Genomic DNA, 24,641 nt, shown 5'->3' on the forward strand with positions numbered 1-24,641 from the left:
GCCCACATCTTAAGCAACTATCGCAGGGCAGCGACCCGCCCAGCGGTCCGCTCTCCCCCCTCCTTCCTCCCCTTCCCCTTCTTCTCTCCTTCCCCACTTCCTTTCCTTCCCCACTTCCTCTCCTTCTTCCTCCCCCTCTTTCTCATCTCTATCATGGCCCAACTCCTCAACCCTCCTTCTATACCGGGTGCCCGCATCTCCCAGCTCCTCCCCACTGTGAAATGCTCCACCTGCGGATCCCCTGTGCCCCTCGACCAGCTCGGCGATCACGTCTGCCCGCCCACGCCCCCCGTTCCTACCGTACGCAGCCCTCCCGCTAGCAAACCACCCGCAGTTCGGCCTCTACGCATCCAAAATCTCGTGTCCTCCACACGCTCACACAGCCCCTCCAGCAGCAGCTCCTCGGGCTCCTCACGCGCCTCGGCCGTCTCGCGTTCTTCCTATGCCTCCACTGCCTCGGCTGCCACCGTCACCTCCAACTCACGACGAACAGACCGCCCACGACCCGCACAAACACCTCCGCCTACCCACCCCCCGCCACGAATCCCTTCTCCCCAATCGCAAACTCTGCTCCACAGAGGGCCTTCCCCCCTCGGCTCGCCCCTCAGCCCGAACAGACCCGCCGCTGTGCCAGAGCGCGCTGTTTCGCCCGCGTCGACAGTACGGAGCTCCCGCAGTGATGGACGCGGAGCCCCGACCGAGCCGCCAGCGCGCACCCCGTCTGCTGCATCCTATCGCCCTCCTGTTGCGCCGGCCACGTCGCCTGGGATTCCGCCAAATTTGGCTGCGGGTCGTGGACCTTCGACTGCACCCCCACATCTCCAGCTGCGCGCGAGGGCGCCTTCCAACGCGTCTTCCATTCGCTCCCGCAACGATGATCAACCATCACCGCAGGCACCATATCGTCGACCGTCCGTGACGCAGCCCGAAGTCTCGCAAGCAGCCTACCGTCGCCCTTCTACCGATGGGAATGCAGCTCCCACACGAAGCGCAGCCCTCCCACTGTCGCCGTATTCCCCCACGGGGCCCCCATTGAGCCCGTACTCCCCTCGGCCTCCACCGTCGCCGACCCCAAGTCAGTTTTCTGCCATGCACATGGACATGGGACCCGAGATCGACACCAAGAGCGGTGGAGAGGCTGGCATGGCGGGTGTCGGACGGCGGGGGTTTGCGGCGGCAGCGCGGGCGGCAATGTTCGCCAACGCAGCGTTTGGTGCGCCGGCGAGCCCCGGACCAGGGCCGGGAGGGACGTGGATGCAGGCGCCGCCGCCGCAGGGGATGGACGGGCGGCGGGCGAACGCACCCAAATGGCTCGATATAGGCAGCGCAGATCGTGAGCCACTTTCATTCTGCCCGAATTAGACGCACGATCGTCGTTTCCCCCGCTTCCAGCGCTCATTCCCTCTTCTCCAGCCACCGTCGCCGCACCCGCCGCCTCGCCGTCGCCGGTCCACGATCCCACCCGCGACAGCAACGCCACCATCACCGGGCGGCCTGACGGCTACTCCCCGTCCTCCATCCCCTTCCCGATCAAGCCGCCGCCTCCGGCCCCCTTCATGGGCTCCGGCGAGCCCATGACACCAACCACGCCGAACACTCCGCGGCTCCCCTTCTTCGAGAAGTACCGCAACAAGTTCCCCGCTGCGGACGTGGGCCCAGACGCCGTCGCCGTCATGGTCGGCAAGGACGAGGACGAGGACGAGGCCGACACGGAGGATGTCGGCGAGCTTGCTCCCATCTCAATCCCGCTCAGTCCCACCGACGATGGGTCTGAGTACGGTGGGCTCGCTTATCGCACCGAAAGCGAGAGCGAGTACGAGGCAGACCAGCCTGCGCCTCAGCCGAGCGCGAGCAAGCGCCGGCCGTCGGCTAGCTCGGCATCCTCGTCGGCGTACTCTGGGCGATCGTACGGCGGCGCGAAACGCGTCTCGGGAACCACCGCGACGGGCGGGGTCGACATTTCGATGGACGCGCTGCTGCGCTCTCCCGCGAGCAGCGAGGCCGCGTCGCTCCCCCGCTCGCCGGCGTCCGTCTCCGCGTCTCCGCGCACGCGTCCGCTCAAGCTTCCTACGCGCTCGCATACGACGCCGAGTCAGCGTGATAGCACTCGCAGTTTGGGCCTCGGGGGCCCAACAGGCTCGGGACGGCGCGGAGGCACAATTTCGGGCGCGCTGAACGGCGCCGCCCGGGAGAAGGAGAAAGAAAAAGAGAAAGAAAGGGAGCGGGAGGAAGAGCGGGAGCGGGAGCGGAACGTGAGTGTCACGTCCGCGAGTGAGGCGGGGAGCGTGAGGAGCCGAGTGCGGGAGTGTGTGAAGTGCGGAAGGAAAATCGAGGATGGTCGGTGGATACGGGTGGAGAGCGGCAAGGGCGTGCTGTGCGATCGGTGCTGGAAGAATATGTATCTGCCCAAGGTGAGTATTTTTAGTTTGTCCACAGTTCCTGAATATTCGTCGTATCATCGGCGCCCGCTATCTCCGCTCTTCCCTGCTCATTTTGTCTCGCTTGACACACAAGTGCCGCCGGTGTAATTTACCAATCGAAAAGCAAGCGGTGTCGTCCTCCGACGGTCAGCTCAAGGGCAAGTACCATCGCGAGTGCTTCAACTGTCATACCTGCCACGTGCGTCTCTCGTTTGTCCTCCCGCCCCTTGACGTCTAGCTCACACGCATCTCGTTCTGTGTACAGAAACCGTTTCCGGATAAATCGTTCTATGTCTGGGACGGCAAGCCGTTCTGCGCATATCACTACCATGAAGCCAACAATTCGCTCTGCGCGCTTCCGGAATGTGGGCAGCCGATTGAGGGCCCGTGCGCCGTGTCACACAACGGGAGCCAATTCCACCCTGAGCACCTGATGTGCGAGTACGAGAGCGATGCAGAAGATTCGGACGAGGATTCGGACGAGGAAACAGAGTCGGATGATGATTCTGACGGTCCTGTCGTCTCCGCCACTCAAAAGAAGGTCCGGATGCAGGACTCGCGAAGTAAGGGGCGCTGCACGGTGCGCCTCGTTGAGTACTGGGAGGTGGAGGGCCGGATGTTGTGTGAGCAACATATGCGGCGTGTCGTGATCGAACAAGATCAGGATAGCATGAGCAGCGTCAGCGGGTCTACGTCCAGCCGCACACGGGCCCGGCGTGGTGCACGAAGGGCGATGAAGCGGATGACAGTGTTCATCGATCTGGCTGGGACGGGAAGCGATTCGTTGCGGTGAGCCGCGAGGTGAGTCCACGTCGGATGTGCTTGTTCGTCCCCTTTCCTGATTGTCTCGTGTCGGCTGTGCTTGACAGAGCTTCTCCGCCTACAGCTCCTTGCCTCACCGTCTTTCACCCTCTCCGCGTAACGCGGTTGCGCCGAGTGGGACTAAGCGCAGCACTCCTCGCCCCCACTTACCTTGCATATCTTTTGGTCCCGAGAGGACACTGCACAAACTTCACAGATCTAGACCTATCCCGAAGTGCGCGTGCCCGCGGGGCACCCTCCATTGTACCCATACATGCTCGCCGATCTCTCTCTCTTCTATCCATCACATGCCGCGCTCACCCCCTAAACCTCGTGTTCGATAGTTGCACTCCTTCCAACCCCTATGCCTATCACGCACATCCTAATTGTTCTTGTCCATCCTCACGTCCCTCCAATTACCACACTATCAGTCGCTATTGACCGTTCACCCATTCATGCGCACACCACCCACACCCACTTCGTATTCTTGGATGCCGACATGGACTCATACGCGCGCGCGAGGGAGACAGACGCGGAAGTAACGGGGAACGAAAGAACGAGAGAAGAAGAAACGACGCGTGGTCATTTATCGGAATTTTATTCGTTTGATTTCTCGGTGGAGATGACTATACCTAGGTGACATACTGCGGCGACGAGGCGCTGCCCGACGTGGGCTCCTGTATTTCTTTCGTTCTTTCGTGTTTCTCCTATCCTTGCACCACCCCTTGTTCCATCATCATTTTACCCACTTCGATACCGCGAGATTTAGATACCACTGCTCACTCCGAAACTAGATCTCATGGACGGAGTTGTGTGCAGCCCCGGTCAGTACTGCCTTTAAATCTGCTCGCTCTCCCGCTCATGTTGTTTTTCTCCATCAGTACTTACCTCTAGCACTTTTTACTGGACCCTGGCTCATCATCCTACTCTTCTGCACAAGGTATAATCGGAGGCTCGAAGGCCAGCTCGGGCTCTCCCGACTACAATTTGATCCTTACTAGTTGCTGCTCGTACCTTCTCTACACAACTTTGCTTGCCTTCGGCTTGTAATTTGCGGACTCTGCCGTTTCTGGCTCAAGGGACAATTTCTTCTCACACGTAGTCTTGTTCTGGGTATCTTTTGTATATTTAATCGATCAGAATGTCGAGCACTATCTTGGAGTCCCTGTCCGGTTTCGTAAATAAGGGAGATTGGAAGGCGAGTCTGGTGAGAAACGAAGTGTGTGGCAAGCTCGTGAAGGGTCGTGTCGTGAAGTCTCGACTCTCCGTATCTACCCTCATCGGCGTCAAGCAACGCCTCAACCACCCAACCACAGCAACCGCTTCACGCCGTATTCCATCTTCGCATACACGCTTGTCATCTTCTGAGCCTCGACCAAGCTGTAAACGGAAAAGCAGAACGTATAAGCCGTAAGCAAACAATAACACGGCGAACTCGTGCGCACCTGACAACGTCTTCGGCCTTTACGAATTCGTAGCCAGCCCCCGCTGCCCCCGCATCCGTACATGCCGCACGGATAGTGTCGATCATGAGCTCGACCGCCTCCCGACACGTCGTCGCGCCCGCAAGTTCATCCGCTGGCTCCGACGCAAAGCGGCTCCCGCGCGATGTCCGCGCGGGGTCGATCGGCAGCGCCTTGAACGCTGCGAAGCTGGTGCCGCCGGTGTCGGGGGTGGGCGCAGCGCCCGAGAGGATGCGCGACAACGTGAGTGGGCGAAGCTGAGAGACTGGTCGTGGTGACGGTGCGGGTGCGAGCCCAGTCGGCAGTGGTGGTGGGAGTGTTTTCTCCACACTGTTGCGCACCGAGTAGCTAGTCACGCGGGTAGTTTGGCGGGTATTAAGATAGTGGATGGTGAATCCAGCATTCTGGATGGGATCGCGGGAAGCTTCTTCTAAAGGAGATAGGATATATGCGCCTGAGAGCGCCATCATGAGTGTCTCCTCGGTGGACATGTAGACTTTGTCACCTTTAGTGATTTTGACAACATCTCCAAGAGGAACGCGGGTATACATCTTGACCTTTTCGAGATTATAGTCATAACTCTAAGAAGCATTACGTTGATCAATCATATGGACAATGTAGATATCACGGACTTCACATACGACAATATATAGGGCTTTAACAGACTGCAATATGTGCTACTCAGTATACCACTAGACACTTTGAAGATGATATATACTCACTAGTAATAAGACTTTCTCTTCAAATTTATCCCCCACGGTTGTATTCAATTCAACAGGGGCAAACAACGTCCACCCTGAGAGTAGCCGTTCACCGTCTTGCAAGACGCGGGAGACAGATGTGGCGATGGCTTCAGCACGAATCTTGGACAAGCGGATGAGCTCTCGTGGATCGGTGGACTGCAGCTTGAGCAGGAACTCGGAGAACACGGACAACGTCCGATATCCAAGCATGAAATCGATGACCGTCTGAGAGAACCAGTCACTGAAGGTTGACGTATACATCCTGAAATCGTCATGTCAGGACCGGAGGACACATTCGGTGTGAGCCGAGATAAGCTTGCCTTGCCAGCGAATTCATGCCATCGTTGAGCAGTCCTCCAAGGTCCCGCTTTCCAGTTCTGTTCAGATTAAGATGACATCGCATTAGGGGAGTTGTAATATACTTGCCTAGTGAAATCGCCCTAAAACAAGCTATTCAGAATGCATATAGTGACCCTTTATAAGAGGAAAATACCTTGAGAGCGGAAGTTCCCGCACTACATGTTTGTTAGCGTCAATGCCAACCTATCGGAGCTTCCAACTTACTAGCTTCGGCTGATAGCATCACCATTGTTAGCCCACACTGAAAAGCAATGCGTCTCAAAATCAAGGAGAAGAAACGTTGAGTTAAAAATGTACTATCGTTAAAGACAACGTCGATCGTTGTTCGTCCTTGCTCCGATGGATTGAAGAGGGCAACCGCAAGGAGTTGACGATTCAGCATGTGTCGAGCGAACGCGGACTACAATATCAGCGTCAATAGATGCACGCGCCGATTGGGGAATAACAGACCTGCACTACATTCGTTCTATCCAAACAATCAATGCAATTCGTGCGATATACGCCTTTCTGGCGCGAAAGTACGGTCTCGTTACATATCCACAAATACCTGGTGCATCGTCATGAACATTCGGAGAATCAACAGAGAAAGATAGGGATGATTACCCCTGCGCTTCGAACGTTCGATCAAGGTGTTCAATGAGCTTAGAAATATTTTCATACCTATGGCAACGGCAGTGAAGTTAAATTTTCCAGATTAAAAAGTCAAAATACTTACTTCATGCCCTTGGTCTCCGCGTGGAAATCATATTCATGATACCTAAGAAAACTTTGTGAACTTACTAGATGATGAAGCGCAAGATCAACGCACCGAACGCCCGACAAATTAGCTTCACTGAGATAATCTCGGTAGGCTTGTGTTACAGCCCCTTCTTTACCATGATGCTCAGCTAAGTTTACGACCATCTATAAGGAAAAAATCAGCACGGGAATATGATTCACCTTGAAGAACATACGTGAGGTCCATAGGATGGAAGTGTGCGTTTGAAATGGCGGCTTAGCGCATTAATGTTCTGTTCGCGGGTGCGCTCAGGCGATAGCGTAGGCGCCGGCTTCAGACTATATCCTGACTGTGTCCAGAACAGGGGAACTATCGACGGTACATCAGTCAGAGGGTTCGCATGAGAAAATACCCTCAGAGATGGCACTCACTCGACCCGCGAATCTGCACGTAACTAAAAATGTTTGATACACCCTCCCGCTGTACAAGGAATGTCAAGTTCAGTCCATAAGACAGAGACGTTGATTCTACTAACTTCTACACGCATGATGGTCTCTGTCTCGACGAAGTTGGCCACATGGGCGTCATCGTCGATGCCTCTGCGCTGATACCGCAGGCCAGCACGGTTCTTCGAGCGCCGTGATAGAATGATATAGTCCACGATCGCCGCATCCCCCGATTCAGTTGTCTCAGGCTCCCTGGGCACAGGAAAAGAAGCAACCTGGAAGAACCCTTGAACAATAGGCAGGACATATGAGTGAAGCTGATGGTGCGTTGGCATCAGTATCTAAGAATGATAGAATGAATAAACGATTTCTCACGCCAGCATCAATAAAAGGTTTCGACAGCCACTCGTTCCACCAAAACTGACGGTCTGCTCTCCGCCAGAGGGGAAGCGTTGGTGAAGGCTCCGCAAGAACATCGACTTTGTCGCCAATGGCAAACGAAGGATCCAAGGCATTCAAGTCGGCAAGGAGGGAGTTCCGCTTCTGATTCTTACAGATTTGATCTTGCTTATTTTGCAATGACCTGGTGATATCTGCATGAATAGTCAATTGATCAAACATACGCACCCGAGGAAGCGACACAAACCAAAGTTATAGGCAAAATACATCTCGCCTTTTCCGTATTCTTTGACGACCTCTCTGAGAATCTTTTCTTCCAGTTCGGAATGCTTCTCGTCCAGTGTGGTCGGTGGAGGAGCTGTCGTCTCTAAGATATCATTTAAGACTTCTGCAGGTTCTTGCTCCCCACCGTCTATGATATGGTCTAACGACTCCCTCTCCTCTTCGGGCGTAGCTCGAAGCTCCGCAGAAACTGGTGCATAGGAGGATCTCTTGGATAACCTACTCCAAAATGATAGTCGCTCAGTCAAAGTTTTAGCTATAGGCGATGTGTTCACAGAATATGCAGAGGAAGGAGTAGAAGCCCCGGAGAGAGGCGAGGGTGGTCCATCTGGGAGGGCAAATTCTTGAATGTTCAACGGCGACATCACCTTGACTTGGTCCTCATCAGCGAACTTGACGTGCGGAGATGTGATTTCGTCTGAGTCTTCAAGTCTCTTGCTATCTACATCCTCCGCCGAAATTTCTTGTGTTGGCTCAACGACCTCGCTTGACGATCCCGCTACGAGAGAAAATCGAGCGGCACTAGCGTTCCTCGATGTGAGGGCGCTCAGCACGGTTCGGGCGCGCTGCTCAGAATCCAGCGGGATAGCGGTCACGCCCTTGATGCCATGGATAGGCCGGCTGCCATCGAGGACTTCGAGAAAGTCAGGATATTGCCCGTCTGGATACAGATTGGCTGCTCACGGTGTCCCACATCCGACTTCTGAGTGATAACCAGTAAGTAGGACGCTGCACGCGATGAAATTCAACATCCAATAAGAAGCAAGAGAGCCCAACGATCTACCATTAAACAGTTCTAGAATACCAATGATCCCATAAGTGACCACACTCTCCGCCCAGGCTGCTCCTTGACTGTCTTCGTCGCTACTCAGCTCCTCCACCCTTAGCGGCCTGCCCCACGAGATGCGAACATGATGTTCTGGATGGGCCCCGTCCGGTAGATGTGGAAAGACGAGGAGGCCAGCCTGTGTCGCCAGTAGCGCTATATGATCGTACGGCCGGGGATGAGGGAGCGGAGGGAGCACGTAGGACGGTTGCAAGCCGGTCGTGTGTGCTATCGAGCTGGACGGAGCGGTAGTTGTAGCAGGTTTCTGCGACAGTTGTTGGGGCTGAAGAGAAAACCTCTTGGAGAACAAGCGCTTCATGACACAAAGATCATTACAGTTCGACCAGAACGCTACAAACCTCGGCCTCAACTTGCAGTGTCCGAAACAAGACACGCTCCGTTTTCCCACGTTCCCTCACCCACAGTGTATTGTAGTATTCACCTAGTCTTTTGGAACGGAAGGGGCACCCCGAACGCCTGCCGTTCATGGGCCGCGACGGCGTATATAGTACAAAATACAGTACACGTTTAGGCGGGGACTGCAAGAGGGATAATCGAAGTTTGACCACCCGTGCGGACTTCATACCCATATCCGCCGCCTGGTGCACCTGGCACATCATCTCCTGGTCCCTCGTAGTGCAGTTTCGTGATGTCATAATTGCCTGGATTTCCGTTCACTTTTGGATGTTCGAGTAACGTGGAAAGAGAACTCACCGATGAACTTCCAACCATCCTCCTTCACATGGTACAAATTACAACTGTTGCCTGAGAAGGCATCGCGATGTCCTGCAGCATAGATACTCCTCCTCCCGAGCTCTTGTGCTTCTTCATCTGTCAAGTCCCACCGGTAGCCTTGGTCAAGCACACCATACGCAAATGTGCTCCCAGACCCGACGGAGAACAGATCACTCTTCAAACGCGTGCCGTCTGAGTCTACATAGAACAATGCTGGGCCTGTCTTGTCCCAACCGCAAATCATGGTACCCTGTTGACGCGTCAAAAAAGTTAAGCGTCGTGATTGTCGTCTCGAGAACATACCATGCTGAGACCCATTCCTTTGTAACTGTATACAAGATTGCTGAGGTACTTGCTCGCAGCGGCCACTGATATTCGCTCTCTGTTTCTCAATTCGTGCAAGCGACATTGGATACCGAGATATGTTTCCCAATATTGACAATCGGCTAGATATGGGGTTCGCATAAAATATAACGGTCACAATTCGAGAGCATACCTGCGCCGCCAGCCATTGTGCCGAGCAAGTAGGGGTTGATTTCGATCACCTTCTTCACGGTACCAGATGCTATGATTGCCGTATTTCAGTATGCATCGGAGCAGGGAAGAGCACACGTACCAACGTAGCTTCCCGCAGTAGCTCGAGAGTCTACAGCGACGATGACACCTCCCTGAAAGCGGAAGGCAAGGGTTGTGGTTCCGTGCTGGATCTTGATTCGGCAATTGGGATCGGCATGGTCGTCCGTGTGTAATCTCAAAAATGCCGCAGGCTAGCAACCATACGATGTGCACATTATGTCGCGTTATCATGCTGATGCTGGAGAATAACTTACATCTGCAACCGAGGGGACATCGAACGAATGCGTTCCGTTCACCAAGTTCCCAAAGCCAGCTTGTGAGCCCCACATGGCATTGGAGATGTCCGCACTGTCATCTTCGAGCCTCCTTGCATTCTGAACCTCGATATCCGCCTCAGTCCTTGAAAAGCGGCTCGCGAAAGAGTTCATCGTCGTAGTGTATGGATCTTGAATGCTTACGCGGCCATGGCGCGCGTCCTCTGTGTTTGGATCATCTTTGGCTCTACACGTGACAATATACTTAGATGACTAAGACCGTCTTTTCTAGCCCAACTACACTTGCCAGATATTTTGGAGCGAAGTCGCTTTCAATCCCGTTGTTACTTTACCTACTGTAGGTAACAAGGACCTATCAACCAGAGCAGCATGTCAGGTATCTGCCGTCCACGTTTGACTGAAGAGCGAAAACAGTGGAGGAAGGATCATCCATTCGTACGTTCAGTGATTTAGCATGCCGCACGCTATGAGACTTTTGTGTACTCCATGCAGGGATTCTATGCTAAGCCCACAAAGGCTCCAGATGGCTCCATGAATTTGATGGAGTGGGAAGTTGGCATTCCAGGAAAAGAAGGGGTAAGTTGCTTTTGGCACTTCTTCTGTCGCAATCTGCCCTGAACACATTCGACGCGTGATTCTTATGGAACAGACACCCTGGGAGGGAGGTTTGTATAAGCTGATGATGATATTTCCTGAAGGTGCGCAGAACGGCGCGTTAATTCAGTATGTAACTGACTTTCCGTCAGACTATCCAACCAAGCCGCCGAAGTGTAAGCAGGTACAATGTAATGCCAGTAATGCAGTATTGACAAATACCTAATAGGTAAATTCTCGCCCCCATTATTCCATCCCAATGTCTACCCTTCCGGCACCGTCTGTTTATCAATCTTGGACGAGGAGAAATCTTGGAAAGCGGCGATCACCATCAAACAGGTGTGCCCTACGTAAACTTGTGTGGCACTATGGACTAATACTTCCTTAGATCGTTTTGGGTATCCAAGCACTGCTGAACGATCCGAATGTGAATGACCCTGCACAAAGCGATGCCTACACAATGTTCAAGTAAGTACGCACGGCGACTTCACTGTGGCGTTTACTGACTAACCATCACGCAGGAACGACAAGGCTGCATATGAGTGGGTGCTATCCTCTATCTAACATACCCGTAGCTCATTTGGTTTCCCCTAGGAGACGAGTGCGACAGCAAGCTCGCGAGAACATACCTAAGTGACATAGTGACTGGCGTCATATATCGTTTCCCGAGTCTGCAATTGTATATGAGTTGTTTTTCAGGTGTTATTTGTACTTCGTCTTCTTGTCGTTAAACTGGTATTTGTATGATCATTTGAAAGTTTCTTCTCGATCGACATGAGGGCTATGAAATCTGGCAGGGTCCATATTTGCATCTATGGTATCATCTTGTGGGTGGTAAATCTCACAATAGCATCCTGCCATCGTCCGCCAAGTGGTGCCTCATGTAGCGGTAGATTCAAGCTGGCGACACTTCGGCATCACTTGGGCTGTCATCCGATAAGGACACCAGAATTTCTGCACTCGCCACGGCTGTCCATAATTATGTCCGAACAAAGACCGCTTTACATTGCACAGCTTTGTGAAGAATGAGAGAACCTTGAATGGTTCCACTGACAACAATACATACTGATTCAAACCATGAGCTTGTCGATAGCTTTCTTCACGATCTGGATCTGACTCTGCAGCTCTCGCTGCTCATTTGTCGTGACACTGGCAGCAATGACGGGTCTCGTAACACCGCAAGCCCTTCCGAGAGCTGCCTTCGACTCGATGAAGATGTAAGGCACATTCTAGTAGGGAGCGGAGAAAGATGTCGGCGTTGAGTATGTCATATGAAGTTAGACTGACGCACCTTCTCTTCACACAGAAGGGGAAGATGAAGAAGAATCTCCAACGGCTCCGTGTCTGCCGTCAGGATGATAAATTCAGCGATACCGCGATTCAAGGTTTTCGTCGCTGTCGGATGATTGGCTCACATTATCATCCATCCGAGAGTAAAGATATACACACCTTCATTGGCCCCCTTTTTAAGCTGTTTATAAGTGGCAGCTTGCTGAACAAGATCGAGGATCTAAATCGAGAAAAAGTCAGATTCTCCGAGGGCGTATATTTCGAGGAGGCAAACCTGGTTGTTCAAGTCAGCCGGGGCAAGAGGCCAAGCTTTTCCGCGAGTCTGAGGATCCGACATTGTTATAGAAGTTTTGTGGGTGACCTCACTTGGTGTTGATCCTTGGTCGAAGGTGTGGAGACGAGGGTGCAGGCTGCTCTTTTTGCCCAAGACAAATCTGTGAGTACACTCGTCGGGGTTTGAACATTATCCAGCGGCACGCGGCTCAGCCACAACTTCGGACCTTTGACTTCCCACTTCACGCGAAGGCATCCTGGTGTAACAATCTCTGGAGCCGTATATGCTTGTATTTCAGTCGCTACAATCGCGGAGAATGCTAGGGGTAACCTCTTGGAGCATGGATACCACCTCAAACCTAACCTCAGTATATAAAGCAGATTCGCTCCAGGTTGAACTCACCATTGAAAATTCTGTACTAGGATGGTCTCGGGAATGATTCTCGCCACTTTCATAGCTTGTGCTAGCTTCGGCAAGGGATTCTTGACACATTCTTGCCTCCGTACACCCACTGATACGTTATCTCAGTCACTGCACAAGGCAACTCACCCTACTGTGATTCCAGCAGTGGGATTTGTTACCAGGGCTACTACGTAGGACATCCGGTCGTCAGCTTTCAATCGACAACTGATGAACTTTTAGGATTCCTCACTCGATATCACAGTCGGCCTTGTATTCCCCCCACTCACGACTGCCACTACTCCCAACGCAACTGAATTCATCGCTCAGCTCGTCGCACCTGTCAACTATGGATGGACTGGGCTGAGTGTTGGCGGTACTATGGCGAACAGCCTCCTATTCACTCTATGGCCAAACGGGGACGAAATCATTTTTGGTCCTCGATGGACTGCGTATGTGAATTTGATTGTGTGTTTGCTGTCAAACTTATTTTGCATGTCTCAGGGGCTATGTCCAACCTTTGCTCTACTCCGGTCCCAAAATCACGTTGCTCCCAGACTCTACTGTGAACAGTACACATATCAAGGCGTCGTTCCGGTGTCAGGTTTGAATTCGCATCATCCACCTTTCTTGATACTCAACGATGACTCTCAGAACTGCACAGTATGGGAAGGTGGCTCCATCGGTTCCGGAAACCTTAACGGCTTTCAACTCATTGCATACGTCGCTTCAACCGATACTCCAGTTGACGATCCTTCCAACGTAGCCTCTAATTTCACTGAGCACAATGATTTTGATTTCTTCGGCCTTGACCTGTCCACGGTACACTCCTCTTCATATTCGAGCTACGTTGGTGGAGGTTCCACATCGAGTACTCTGGCTCCGACATCAACAATTCAAACTTCGACCTCTGTTACCGCCACGTCCAGTGCTGCAGGCGCAACTCAAACCAAGGTAATGTGCTATCTTATCTTGTCTAGTTCAGAGACTGAATCTCGTGCGTATAGTATGGTCAATGCGGTGGCACGGGATGGACGGGACCTACCATATGTGCATCTGGCTCAACCTGCACAGCCGTATCAGCCCCATATTATAGTCAATGCTTATGATCAAATACGGTAGTTTAAGAATGTCTTTAACGTATGATTCGTGAGATCAATCTAGAACATGGATGCATTTATGTAGGCGGACAATGGGCAGGTGATTTAGTACGAGGGAACGACTCGATGTCTTGTTTTTATTTCTAGACATTGTAAATAGGTATCCTTCCTTGTAGATCCTGCTTGTCGGATGTCATATTTTTTGGGACAGTCTGAAGCCAGATTTGTCGATCCCCAAAGATATTACCACGGCGCTCCGGGTACAGCATGGCACATGTAGGCAAGAAGAGAGGAAGACGCGTAAGCACGATGACACTTATCACCTAGTATTTAAATAGAAGCAGCACCTGACGTCATGAACACATCCATTCTCTTACCGCGGCCGCCAGCTGGTCTTGTCTTTCACCTGCTACAACCTTCTCGTTGCCCCCACACTGATCTTCACTCATGGTGTCTTACAAACCATCCGTGTTTAATGTGCATACACCATCCTCTTCGTTTGCGATCATACATTCAGGTAGGTTAGTTCGTGTATGGGCTCATGTATAGGCTCCAGAGCGAAGTCTCACCGTGGGCCAACAGTTGCTGAAGAATCTCTCACTGCATTATTCGACAAACTCAGCAGAAAGGCCCATACTGGATATCATGGGCAGCGTATTGGAGCCAATTGGTTGAAGTATGAATGGAGCGGATCTGTCTGGAATCTTGACGATGGTACGCCCCTAAGTGCTACACTTGTACTGCGGGCCGACTTATATCGTCTTTGGTGATCACAGATGCAGACTACACGATTTTCGTCTGGCGGATGAGTGAATTGTTACCTTCTGGCGACGATACTCCAACGATATATCTCCGGAACCCTTCCAAACCCCTTCCATCCGACTCGTCTTACCAGAACCCCTCTTATTATTTCTTTCGCCCTCATCGAAAGGCAGGCCCTTCTCACAATGGTTCTCGCGTTGAAATTCCGTCCGTTCGTAGCAAGAGATCTGTTGCCAAGATAGATGATGACGCGACGCCCAAACACAAGAAGGAGTTTGAGAAATTCCATAGCGAGAATGGTGTGAGGACGATTGTGGGCAGTATTGGGCCCGTTTCAGATAGTATGCATCTTATTCTCATGCTCAGGCCATTGTTGAAACCATTTATTCAGTCCGAATGCTGCTGAAGAATGGCTACCGATATGTCTACGTCTCCCGAAAGTTTGCAATGAGACATGGGTTCATCCCTGCCGACGCAGCACCGGGTCATTATGGCTACGGTGGTTTGGTCAAGTTGAGCTATCTTTCTTCTCTATCTTTGTTTTGGCTGACAAGATGTTTTTCAGCATCGGAAAATGGCCGATCACTATTGGCCACACGAAAACCGTTCATTCAGTTTTTCTATCCGAGGAGTCACACTTTGATGTCGTGCTGGGACGATCGTTCATGGAAAAACGCATGATCAAGACGGACTCTGTCGATCCGACTAATATCACTTGCCTTGATACCGGAGAAAAGCTCGATTGTGAGCTTGTTATCTTGAAGGACGGCAAGGGCGAAATTGTCACTGTTACTTAATGATCTGCTGGACAGATTATTCCTGGAGTTCCAAGTCCTCGTGCACCTCTGTATTCTTTCATATAGTCTATGGTGTGTGAAGGCCTGCATAATGTGTACTGCTTTTGTCGACCAACTAGGTTCATTTTATTGAACTTTCGCGCAATCATATCTTTATTTTGGTTCCTCTGATTGTGTGTTCCATTGCTATCCAGGCATAAACTGGTACCGCCAATTATCTTAGGACAGATGCTCCTGTCCGGGGCGAGCCGCATGCACACTGTGCAGGGCTGATATCCGAAGGTGCCCGGAAAGTGGAACGAGGTGCTCGGGACGCACTAGGAAATATTGATCACGTGCCCACGCTAACGAACAATAGGAATCTTCAGCGTTCATCTTGCTTCGGACTCGCATGTCTGTTCGGATGAATCTTACTTGGGCCTTCATTGTTCTACTGCCACGGCAATTATTATGTGCCACTCGCTTTAAATCTACGTGTGGAGATTGAGGTTCTCCTCCACCCACTCTCTTGGATCGCTGCGACAATTGTTATCATCTTCCTTTCTGGATACCACTGGCTGGATATCCTTCGTCTCTCTTTCATTGAAGCCTTGGTTCTCTACCTATCCGTCCTTTGGTTGCTCATGGAACACTCACCTGTATTTTTAAAGATAAGAACAGTGGCTTTTTGTGAGTCCGAGTTCGTCCTTGTCGCATGTCTCTATATCAATGCCACTCTTAGCTGTAACAATATTGATATGCTTTGCGTGGATTATCCTGCTATGTTATCTCTCGTATGCGCGCTGGAGTATATCCGATCAATCAGAACGTGAGTAGTTGTACTATGCGCTATTTCCTTGGCTGGTCTGCTCAAACATTCGATCGTATAGATACGTTCAACATCTTATTCCTTATCGTTAATGTCATGACCGTGATCATCCTTCCCATATTGTTTGTTCTTCCTTGCGAACTGCAATCACCCAGCTTACATCACGCCCCCCGCAGAATCTTGAGCAGATTCAGGACATGGTTAGATGGTGCCAGGTTGCTATTGCTTTTGATATGTCACATTGGTGCGTGCTGCTCTTAAAATTATGAGAACATTCGTCAACGTAGAGCAGGGATTGCCCTGGCATTTGCGGTCTGGAACCCCTCGTTACAATGTCCGCCTAACAGTAAGTCGCTGCCATCGTATTGCAACTTACTGACCTTCCATATACTTCAAAGCCTCAGATGCCCAAGGCGTGTGTCAGCTATTAAACGTGTACATCTTGGTTGCTAGCTGGGTAGCACCAGCATTTCGTGAGTACAAGTTCATTTAGATTTCATCCTTCGACTGAAAATACTTTCAGTGTTAGCCTATGGTGCTTGCCTCGGGGTGTATGCATTTCGCCGTGCTAGTCTCCCCCGCCACACAAAAGCTGTCGACCTGGAATGCGACGATGAAGAAGCACAAAAACTACAGCGGACTGATAGACGAGCGACTCTACCTATGATACTCCCAGATGATTTGCTCGCACCTCGCACCACGGAAGATCTCACACGGAATCAGACTAGTAGCGTGCCGAGTACGTCTCGACGGCCATCAGAAGCCGATGCGTTGGAACCATCAATGTTGGAGGACAGTCAGGTCGGCGACGAAGGGAGTAACAAAGGCAAACACACATCAGGTCGACTTTCCAAACGGCTTCCCCTATGGTATTATTAGTTCAATGTGTACTCTTTCTTTGTATTTTTACCCTGCTGTCTGCATGCTGTACCTGCTAATTGTAACCGCCCATTGCTACTATTGATGAATTTGATTTTTGTCGGGGGCATTATGCGTGGGATTCTGCCAGTCGGTCTAAATGACACTTTTTGGCATGACGGCTGGCCACCCTTCATTCTAAACGCAGAAGACAACGCCGGATATTAGATGGTAGCAAGGTTGAGCGTGTCATCTGTTGCTCATGCCTCTTGCTCTCACACTCCTGAATTGACTCAGGCCACTGATCTTCTCGAACCTTACTCCTACCTCCGCTGGCCACTTTGTAAAGTATACATCGCTATTCACGAATAGTCACGACAACGCCCTCTCAAAACCATGAGTGGATGGGATATCACTCGTGTCAAGGTGTGTTGTATAACACTGTAACGTGCACACCAACTCAAATGCCTACCTCAGGCGCAACTCCGCCTGACGGCACAGCGGCTGGGTCAACTACGGGACAGAAAGGATGCACAAGGGCAAGTTGTCGGCAGGGACATATCCATCTTACTACAGCAAGGAAACGCGACACTGGCGCGTGCCAAGGCTCAAAAGTTGATTCAGGACGAAATCTATGGAGACTTACTGGAGTTGTTGGAGATGCAAATTGGAGTGCTGCTTGAGCGATTGAATGAACTGGAGAAGTACGTCTGCCTCGGTGGTGCCGTTAATCCGTCTCAGACGCTCAATATCCACAGCGACATACCTCCAAGTCCAGTTATTGTCGAAGCCGCATCAACTATCATATTTGCTGCTCCACACACGGACTTCAAAGGCATGCCGCATCTCAGCCTCATACCTTGTCGCTCTCACACCCCACTCCAGACCTTCACGCTGTCCGTGATCTTTTGGCTCATCGCCTTGGATCCGATTTCACTCATTCTGCTATCACCAATCGGGACAATTATGTTTCCTCCCATGTCCGTCGCTTCGACTCTAGCTGCTTCATTCTCCTTTCAACCTTTTATATATAGGTTGTTCGCGCCTTATCAGCTCCATCTGCATCAGCTGCAGACCTTGACAGTTATCTCATGAACGTTGCGCGGTCTTACGGCGTAGCATGGACACCTGAATTGCGGCCAGACGATGTGTAAGTCTATTATACGAGGACGCTGCTGAAGTCTGCTGATCAGGAACTCGTTGAAGGTTGAACGCAATCTCGGAGATTCTCGATAGGTCTGATGCGACGCCTCTTGTCGACATGCCTCGTCTACGCAAGGTCTGCGCTCATGGTACGTCTTTTGACCTCGTGCGATTTTTTAATAATGTCATGCTTTTAACAGGCATTCCTGCATCTCCCTCTTGGCTGCGGCCTAGGACGTGGAGGTAAGATATGATCAACCTTGGCGCTTCCGTATACTCTAAAATTAGAGCATCAGGCTATTATTAGGTACGCTACCGGTATTGAAAGCATCATGGGATGGAGAGGCCCGGAAACATCGAGACAGCTACTATGTATAACCCTTTACCCTGTCTATGTATATGAGACGACTAACATTATCGTGAACAGGATCTCATTCGTCGCTTACTTGAACCCTTCTCCAGTCTAGCTCCGCCCACGACCCCATTGATTCCACTAGACGCGTCCTTAACAAACGCCGTCAAGGACTTATTTCGCGTTCCACCTAATCTCCTCTCAGGACTGCAAGAGGAGCCAGAAGTCTCGGCGTTGTGTCCTCTGGATGATACCGCACCTGATGACATCAGGATTAGCTGCGCTGCGAACCTGGACGTGCGCTTGCAAGCGATATATTCTCGTGATGCCGACGATGGCTCTCAGGGTATACCGGAAATTCGCCTAGAGTCTGATACAGAAGTGATTCCTGAGATTTCGCTCACTTCACCTGACTCTGCGTCACGGCCAAAGCTTGGTACATCAACGATGTTACTTCCTTCGACAGCTTTCAATACTGGTGGCGTGCACCCAAAGCATGCTTCTGCTTTAATCCGGCTTCTCTATGTTCATTCATGTCTCAACCCCGCCAATCATTCGCCCCACATGGCTTCCCTCCTTATACCGCTCTACTTGGTTCTCACGCAAGAAGTGGAACCGTTGGATTTGGCACATGCTGAAGCTGATACATTTTGGCTATTTGAGGCAATGGTTGGAGAATTCGCTGAACTGGAGGACGAGGAAGGAGGAAATCAGTGGATGAAAAAGTTTGGTGAACGACTCGCATGGGCAGACCCGGACCTCTCCATGGATTTGGTAACATCTCTCCAGAATTTGCTATGATAAGTTCACTGACAATGTTAATGCACGTATGTTAGGGCGCCAAGGGGCTCGACCCAGGTCTACCACACTATTCTTAGTATGTCTAGTCTCTGGATTCTCCGCAACGATCCTGATCCATTAACATCTGAACCCATTTCAGTCGATGGCTAGCTCCAATCCTCACTCATACACTCCCACTATCGTCTGTTCTCTCGATCTGGGATGCGCTGTTCTCTCGTCCCATGACCACCCGGGATGCTTGTCCAAAACTAGAATACCTTCTTGACATCTGCACAAGCATGCTTATTCGTGCCAAAGGCCCGTTGCTTCGGTGTGTTCTCATCATTATAAATGACAAAATGTTATTCATGGAGATCAAACCAGTTTGGGGAAGTCTGGACGTCGTTCTCCTGGTCTGTGGACTGACGAGACCTCTTTACCACCTCCCTCACCAGTAAGAGCCTGGGAGCTGAACGACGCATTCGTGGAAGGAATGGCACTTCTACAGATATACTCAATCGAGGCGGCAGGAGGCGTGGAGAGTGTCCTCCAAACAGCGGCCGAGCTTGCTCAGAGGCGAGAGCAATTTCTTCGAATGCCTGCAGTTCTCAATGCCAGCCTAGGGTCTCGTTTGAGGGATACCGTTTGGAAAGGTTTCACAAACCAGCTTTCCTCTCCTAACTCCTCTCCGGACACGTCTGATTCTGACGAGGAACAAGAAATTGATGATGGTGATCAAACAGAAACCCCTCCTGCGGCCAGTGCACCGACATCGTCTGGACTCACATCGCGTTGGGCTAACGTTGTTTGGAGAGGCATTACTAATCAGGAGCCTCCACCTTCTCCGATCTCTCCTTTAACGCCAGCCCCCGTCTCGCCGTCTTTGCCGTCGCCACACAGCGCGAGGTCCAGGGATACCCTTGCTCCCCCCTCACCCGGGTCTCTTTGGAATTATGCCGACAAGTTCAAGGACTCGGATACAGCTGCTACCTTGGCAAAAGTCGGTACTAATTGGAGAGTTAAGGCCATGCAAGCATGGAGTAGCCGCGGAAATTCCACCCAATCTCCTAGTGATTCGTTATCATTGCAGGCCGTGAACAAGCCGCGGAGTGGATCAGTCAGTGATGGAAGTCATCAGAAGGGTGATGATGACAACCGCAGGAGCTCCTTGCCTGGACCCGATCGCAAAGAGTCGTATTCCCCACCGACTCGCCCCGCTTTCTTCCGTCCACCACGAGATAGCTGGCTTCCGCAACCTCGACGGAGTCCGGTGTCTTCCCCTACCAAACCAGATACTCCATCGTCGGCGGCAGACAGCGCTGCGGTCATAGCGAAGGGGATGCGGGACTCTCTCGCGTCGTTCGCTGGTATTCACACCACGCCCTCCCCAAAGCCTGAAGTCAAGAAGGGACCACGTCCGCTTCTACTGAGCACGTCTTCGTTAATCACAGGGGGTACGAGCACTCCGCCGACCGTTCGTCCTCCCTCCGTGGCTATCAGAGGCCACCAACGAGATTGGTCGGAGGTATTGCGCAGCAAGCCACACCTCAGTCACAGAGGTTCACAGTCCTCTCTTTCGTCAATGTCCGATGTAGCCGGCCGATCCCGCGGTATCGAACCTCGTTCAGATCGAGAGTCAGACGCTACCGAAAGTAGAGTGGTGCCTCTCCATCGAGCATCCGTCTCGCCAATGGCCCCGGCCTTTCGAACACACCGGGGACGCCCAACCTCGCCCACTTCTTCATCTGACCGCGGCACGCTGAGCCCTTCCGCTGGGATTGAACGAATGGCAAGTCGCAGCCTCTCAGCAGTGCGAGATCGTCCGGACGATTCTGCTCGCAGAGGTTGGAGTAGAAGGGACATTCCGGATTCTCCTCATACCATTCCAGCCTCCCCACCGCCGCCAACACCTCCGTCGTCTCGATTCTCTAGTGGTATTGAAGTCACTGGTGCAGAATCTCAGCGCGGGTCGATGGTCCTCACTGAGTCGAATGTTCGAGCTTTAGAGCCACCAGTGCACATCAAGAAGATTGTCCGCAAGAAAACTCCACCACCCAGTCTACAGCTGGAGGACACTTCTGACTCTTCATTCGCACAAACGCCATCTAGAAGTCCGCGTGCTCGTTCAAAGCGTAATCCTGCTCGCGTCGCAAACTTGCGAATCCAGAAATCAGATTCCAATATAATGCTACACAACTCTCCTGACCTTAAACCCCCTAGTCCAAACACATTGGCCCCACCCGAGTGGCCCGAAGATCATGATAGTGCCATGACACCGCGAGCAACAATGTTTGACATGGCACACGACAGTCATGATGGTCACCAATCGTCGTCAGCGTCTCCCCCGTCGCCTCGATCTCCGAAACGGGTAAGGAAAATCTCAACAGAAGGAAATAGCGAAGGTTACGTGCGGACTAGAAAAGTTTCGTCAGAAGGGCGGGTCCGCAAGGTCTCGAACGACATCCATGAGGGTCGTACGAAGAAGATCTCCGCGGATGGTCACCCTACCAGGACGCGCAAGGTTTCTACAGAGTCAAGGGAACCGAGGCGGACTACAGAAAGTGCGGCGGAGGAAGGTGATGATGAGGGGTACGATGACCTGCTCAGCGCATACGAAAGTGAGGATAACGCAAAACCTTTTTAATCACACATTTCTCCCGCCATGATGCATCGGTGTACTCGTACAGCATTTACTACTCGTTTGATACCCATGTGCAGGACGCCAAGCGTCAAGCTCACTCTACTTTTGTCGTGCTCACATCTGCTATACGCTCGCTTTCGATCTTTGTTTATAGATTTTGAGTGTCCTCATTCATTGTCTGAAGATTGCCATGTATACCGTGGTATACTTCTATCAAAACAGGAAAACGGGGAAGAATGTTCTAATGAGAAACCCAGAACAAGTTGAGCAGCGTGTACTACTATGAATATCATTCGATAATTTACCTCGTACGCTACTTCCATACTCATTGCGCCGCTTGATGCTTTCTTGATGGCCGCAAGATAGAACCGAACGTCCCACCTCCGCAGGCCTTCGTTGATTACAAAATTTTGCAGGATGATCAGAGGTATAAAGCTGCGCGAGGCGAAAAGAGGATATGGAGGAAAACCTCGATGAGTTTCGAATTGAATCCCATGCGGAGGGATAACAAGGATTGATTCTAATGGAACAGCGTCATTGAGCATGCAAATGCACCGTCCATGATGAGAGAGCTATACCCCAGAGAATTTGAGTGCACCTGGCATATACAAATGATACCAGTACTATAATGAACCCAATCAAAGCAAGCCGATAGGAACATATCTGGGCGGAGATGATGACTCCATATTCGCAAGAAATTGTTGTACTATACATACCGAGGGCCACATGAAAGCAGCGATAGCAACAAACAAGCCATCCTTCCAGCTCAGTCTTGATGTCCCCTGTTCAACTCTTCGGCTTCCATCTTGAGCTAAATGACAGTTTTCGACCCTATACTCGTAACATAAGCCAGGTGTCTCGATCACAATGAGCTCAGGATTGGTGTCGGGTAGCGGTCGGGTGCGCCGCATACCCGAGTCAAAAACGAGCTGTGAGCCAGCTGCGCAGCACCTCGTAACGCTCCCCCTTGACTAGGTTGCGCAATGAACAAAGTGAAGAAGTGGTAGCCTGCAGAGTAGTGTGTAGAGAGGGTTCGCTTTGAGGGGCGGGAGAAGCCGAAATTGACGTTGAGTCTTGATCGGGATATAGTTTGCCCAGGTCCTCGATGAGATTTGTCACAGGTGTGACAGAACGGCCTATGCTCCAGCTCACCTCTTCGATCACCAATGCGGTCCGTCGACTCTTGTATGACCCCAAGTTGTTCTGGGCACTAGCAGCGGTGGTCATCATAGGAGATGCAATACTGACACAACTCATTATTCGCTTCGTATCCTGTTCGTGCACGGATTCTAGCATGATGCCGTCCGATATTTACTTTTATCTAGATACCGAGATTGATTGGGAGACTTACATGTACCAAGTTCAACTATACATCAAAGGGGAACGCGATTATTCAAACATATCTGGACCTACTGGGCCCCTAGTGTGTGTTCTTATTTGACTCAATGCTTAGTCGGGTTACATGTCTTCGTGTAGGTATCCCGCAGGGCATGTCCATATCCACGAGCTTTTGTATCGAATCACGGGCGCAGGATTGGATATTGCCTTCGCACAGCAAATATACGCTGGTTTATACATAGTGTCTTTGGTCCTTTCATGCGCCATCTATCGGACGGCGGGCGCTTTGCCAAACTGGGTCATCCTTCTCTTGCCGTTGAGCAAAAGGTTGCATTCCATATTCGTGCTGCGTCTCTTCAATGACTGTTGGGCTGTCGTTCTGACACAGATGGCAGTACTGTCGTTTGCAGCTGGTTCTTATGATCTCGGTGCGGTCATCTTTAGGTAAGTTTCAACATCACCTCTTGCTAGACCGCAATCATCATAGTATCACGAGCTAGTGCTGCGGTGTCGGTGAAGATGTCCGCTCTTTTGTGCTTGCCTGGTATCCTGGTTATCTGTGTCAAGCGTCGAGGGCCTCTTGACACTTTTCGTCTCGTGGCTATCATGACACTCGTACAAGGGTTGATTTGTCGGCAATTCTTGCGTGACTACCCCTGGCCGTATTTCGCGAACGCGTTCGACCTCTCTCGAGTATTCCTCTACAAATGGACGGTCAATTGGCGCTTCCTCGACGAGGCTACTTTCCTGAGCCCAGGATTGGCCCGAGGTTTGCTCCTTGGTCATGCCTCTGTTTTGATAGCGTTTGGTCTCTTCAAGTGGTGCTACAAGGATGGTGGCTTTATAGCGGTATTGCGGAAGGCTCTTACAAATCCTATGAAAGCAAGCGGGGTTTCTCAAATAACTGCAGATGGTAGGTGGCTAGCTAGCAACCAGATCTAACAATGCTCACTGCGCGCCTTAGATGTCGTTACCATCGTCTTCAGTGCGAATTTGATTGGAATCATCTTCGCTCGTTCACTTCATTATCAGTTTTACTCTTGGTACGCGCAGCAGTTACCCTTTCTACTGTGGCGAACGCCGTACCCAACCTTCGTAAAGTAAGCACCTCACACTCTCATCTTTGTTGCTCGCCTGAGAGACTCCTCAGGCTCTGCATCTTGAGCGCTGTTGAATATGCTTGGAATGTATACCCATCAACAGTGGTGTCATCCGGGATGTTGGTAACAGCGAACGTCCTTGCTCTGATTGGTGTGTGGCACGGGTACCCAATGGACACGCCACAGAGCGATAGTGGTGTAAAGACGGATTGACTGCATATACCTGTGAAATAAATTTCATTAGACTTCTAAATTATCGTTAATGACGGTATACGCTTCTATGACCATATCGGGCAAGTCTGCAAGCGTGAACCGTGTGAGAGATGGTCTCACCTTAACGTCCTATTAAGCATCGAAGAGA

At 51.3% G+C, this 24,641-nt stretch overlaps 11 protein-coding genes across 11 annotated transcripts; 7 read left to right on the forward strand and 4 right to left on the reverse strand.

The window, feature by feature from the left end:
• Positions 1-153: 153 nt before the first annotated feature.
• HETIRDRAFT_308558 (uncharacterized protein) lies at positions 154-4,271 on the forward strand (the record flags this gene model as incomplete). Its single annotated transcript, XM_009544481.1, has 9 exons — positions 154-1,333; positions 1,414-2,411; positions 2,515-2,619; positions 2,686-3,209; positions 3,307-3,485; positions 3,566-3,802; positions 3,858-3,919; positions 4,016-4,045; positions 4,116-4,271. The coding sequence occupies 9 exons, from the start codon at positions 154-156 to the stop codon at positions 4,269-4,271; spliced, it is 3,471 nt and encodes a 1,156-aa protein (XP_009542776.1).
• A 248-nt stretch (positions 4,272-4,519) lies between these two features.
• Positions 4,520-8,777, reverse strand: HETIRDRAFT_471243 (uncharacterized protein; the record flags this gene model as incomplete). Its single annotated transcript, XM_009544482.1, has 21 exons — positions 4,520-4,601; positions 4,667-5,138; positions 5,190-5,265; positions 5,326-5,349; positions 5,407-5,689; positions 5,721-5,804; positions 5,854-5,867; positions 5,921-5,942; positions 5,992-6,028; positions 6,085-6,187; positions 6,238-6,334; positions 6,391-6,447; positions 6,503-6,544; positions 6,596-6,690; positions 6,741-6,874; positions 6,937-6,985; positions 7,041-7,268; positions 7,327-7,544; positions 7,598-8,266; positions 8,317-8,361; positions 8,417-8,777. The coding sequence occupies 21 exons, from the start codon at positions 8,775-8,777 to the stop codon at positions 4,520-4,522; spliced, it is 3,192 nt and encodes a 1,063-aa protein (XP_009542777.1).
• A 112-nt stretch (positions 8,778-8,889) lies between these two features.
• Positions 8,890-10,205, reverse strand: HETIRDRAFT_60330 (subunit beta type peptidase T1A, 20S proteasome). Its single transcript, XM_009543543.1, has 6 exons — positions 10,024-10,205; positions 9,810-9,960; positions 9,690-9,758; positions 9,497-9,639; positions 9,173-9,443; positions 8,890-9,120 (listed from the first exon to the last, which is right to left on the reverse strand). Exons 1-6 carry the CDS (start codon positions 10,195-10,197, stop codon positions 8,987-8,989), a joined length of 942 nt encoding a protein of 313 aa, XP_009541838.1. The 5' UTR covers positions 10,198-10,205; the 3' UTR covers positions 8,890-8,986.
• Positions 10,206-10,413: 208 nt separating this feature from the next.
• HETIRDRAFT_414959 (uncharacterized protein) lies at positions 10,414-11,275 on the forward strand (the record flags this gene model as incomplete). The annotated part of the gene is made up of 8 exons (XM_009544483.1): positions 10,414-10,479; positions 10,537-10,620; positions 10,694-10,742; positions 10,791-10,814; positions 10,868-10,977; positions 11,027-11,106; positions 11,160-11,180; positions 11,233-11,275. 8 exons carry the CDS (start codon positions 10,414-10,416, stop codon positions 11,273-11,275), a joined length of 477 nt encoding a protein of 158 aa, XP_009542778.1.
• A 433-nt stretch (positions 11,276-11,708) lies between these two features.
• HETIRDRAFT_414960 (uncharacterized protein) lies at positions 11,709-12,265 on the reverse strand (the record flags this gene model as incomplete). Its single annotated transcript, XM_009544484.1, has 4 exons — positions 11,709-11,867; positions 11,930-12,033; positions 12,088-12,148; positions 12,203-12,265. The coding sequence occupies 4 exons, from the start codon at positions 12,263-12,265 to the stop codon at positions 11,709-11,711; spliced, it is 387 nt and encodes a 128-aa protein (XP_009542779.1).
• Positions 12,266-12,625: 360 nt separating this feature from the next.
• On the forward strand, positions 12,626-13,710 carry cdh2 (cellobiose dehydrogenase 2; the record flags this gene model as incomplete). The annotated part of the gene is made up of 6 exons (XM_009544485.1): positions 12,626-12,704; positions 12,731-12,795; positions 12,845-13,053; positions 13,106-13,205; positions 13,256-13,555; positions 13,609-13,710. 6 exons carry the CDS (start codon positions 12,626-12,628, stop codon positions 13,708-13,710), a joined length of 855 nt encoding a protein of 284 aa, XP_009542780.1.
• A 438-nt stretch (positions 13,711-14,148) lies between these two features.
• HETIRDRAFT_310226 (uncharacterized protein) lies at positions 14,149-15,260 on the forward strand (the record flags this gene model as incomplete). Its single annotated transcript, XM_009544486.1, has 5 exons — positions 14,149-14,218; positions 14,284-14,415; positions 14,478-14,804; positions 14,855-14,975; positions 15,029-15,260. 5 exons carry the CDS (start codon positions 14,149-14,151, stop codon positions 15,258-15,260), a joined length of 882 nt encoding a protein of 293 aa, XP_009542781.1.
• Positions 15,261-15,825: 565 nt separating this feature from the next.
• On the forward strand, positions 15,826-17,027 carry HETIRDRAFT_432531 (uncharacterized protein). The gene is made up of 7 exons (XM_009544487.1): positions 15,826-15,929; positions 15,982-16,068; positions 16,130-16,190; positions 16,245-16,312; positions 16,361-16,414; positions 16,467-16,541; positions 16,592-17,027. The coding sequence occupies exons 1-7, from the start codon at positions 15,884-15,886 to the stop codon at positions 16,945-16,947; spliced, it is 747 nt and encodes a 248-aa protein (XP_009542782.1). The 5' UTR covers positions 15,826-15,883; the 3' UTR covers positions 16,948-17,027.
• Positions 17,028-17,144: 117 nt separating this feature from the next.
• Positions 17,145-22,014, forward strand: HETIRDRAFT_443702 (uncharacterized protein). Its single transcript, XM_009544488.1, has 13 exons — positions 17,145-17,165; positions 17,224-17,352; positions 17,404-17,630; positions 17,685-17,761; positions 17,812-17,906; positions 17,961-18,076; positions 18,133-18,218; positions 18,270-18,312; positions 18,377-18,464; positions 18,497-19,195; positions 19,258-19,298; positions 19,362-19,532; positions 19,586-22,014. The coding sequence occupies exons 2-13, from the start codon at positions 17,323-17,325 to the stop codon at positions 21,843-21,845; spliced, it is 3,933 nt and encodes a 1,310-aa protein (XP_009542783.1). The 5' UTR covers positions 17,145-17,165; positions 17,224-17,322; the 3' UTR covers positions 21,846-22,014.
• On the reverse strand, positions 21,991-22,753 carry HETIRDRAFT_122293 (uncharacterized protein; the record flags this gene model as incomplete). Its single annotated transcript, XM_009544489.1, has 4 exons — positions 21,991-22,083; positions 22,148-22,362; positions 22,421-22,440; positions 22,593-22,753. The coding sequence occupies 4 exons, from the start codon at positions 22,751-22,753 to the stop codon at positions 21,991-21,993; spliced, it is 489 nt and encodes a 162-aa protein (XP_009542784.1).
• A 227-nt stretch (positions 22,754-22,980) lies between these two features.
• On the forward strand, positions 22,981-24,535 carry HETIRDRAFT_60319 (glycosyltransferase family 58 protein; the record flags this gene model as incomplete). The annotated part of the gene is made up of 6 exons (XM_009543542.1): positions 22,981-23,116; positions 23,168-23,267; positions 23,319-23,624; positions 23,681-24,093; positions 24,145-24,280; positions 24,331-24,535. The coding sequence occupies 6 exons, from the start codon at positions 22,981-22,983 to the stop codon at positions 24,491-24,493; spliced, it is 1,254 nt and encodes a 417-aa protein (XP_009541837.1). The 3' UTR covers positions 24,494-24,535.
• Positions 24,536-24,641: the final 106 nt, after the last annotated feature.

This window comes from Heterobasidion irregulare (genome assembly GCF_000320585.1).
Source record: "Heterobasidion irregulare TC 32-1 unplaced genomic scaffold scaffold_02, whole genome shotgun sequence".
Taxonomy (NCBI): domain Eukaryota; kingdom Fungi; phylum Basidiomycota; class Agaricomycetes; order Russulales; family Bondarzewiaceae; genus Heterobasidion; species Heterobasidion irregulare.

Excerpts from the sequence above, each read along its gene's own strand:
- HETIRDRAFT_60330 (XM_009543543.1), bottom strand. The coding sequence starts at position 10,197 with ATGAACTCTTTCGCGAGCCGCTTTTCAAGGACTGAGGCGGATATCGAG. Across the intron at positions 9,444-9,496 it reads AAGGAATGGGTCTCAGCATG|GGTACCATGATTTGCGGTTG; the intron begins GTATGTTCTCGA and ends ACGCGTCAACAG. Across the intron at positions 9,121-9,172 it reads GGATGGTTGGAAGTTCATCG|GCAATTATGACATCACGAAA; the intron begins GTGAGTTCTCTT and ends ACGGAAATCCAG.
- HETIRDRAFT_432531 (XM_009544487.1), top strand. The coding sequence starts at position 15,884 with ATGGAACACTCACCTGTATTTTTAAAGATAAGAACAGTGGCTTTTT. Across the intron at positions 16,191-16,244 it reads GTGATCATCCTTCCCATATT|AATCTTGAGCAGATTCAGGA; the intron begins GTTTGTTCTTCC and ends CGCCCCCCGCAG. Across the intron at positions 16,313-16,360 it reads GCTTTTGATATGTCACATTG|GGATTGCCCTGGCATTTGCG; the intron begins GTGCGTGCTGCT and ends AACGTAGAGCAG.
- HETIRDRAFT_443702 (XM_009544488.1), top strand. The coding sequence starts at position 17,323 with ATGAGTGGATGGGATATCACTCGTGTCAAG. Across the intron at positions 17,907-17,960 it reads ACAATTATGTTTCCTCCCAT|GTTGTTCGCGCCTTATCAGC; the intron begins GTCCGTCGCTTC and ends TTTTATATATAG. Across the intron at positions 18,219-18,269 it reads ACGCAAGGTCTGCGCTCATG|GCATTCCTGCATCTCCCTCT; the intron begins GTACGTCTTTTG and ends TGCTTTTAACAG.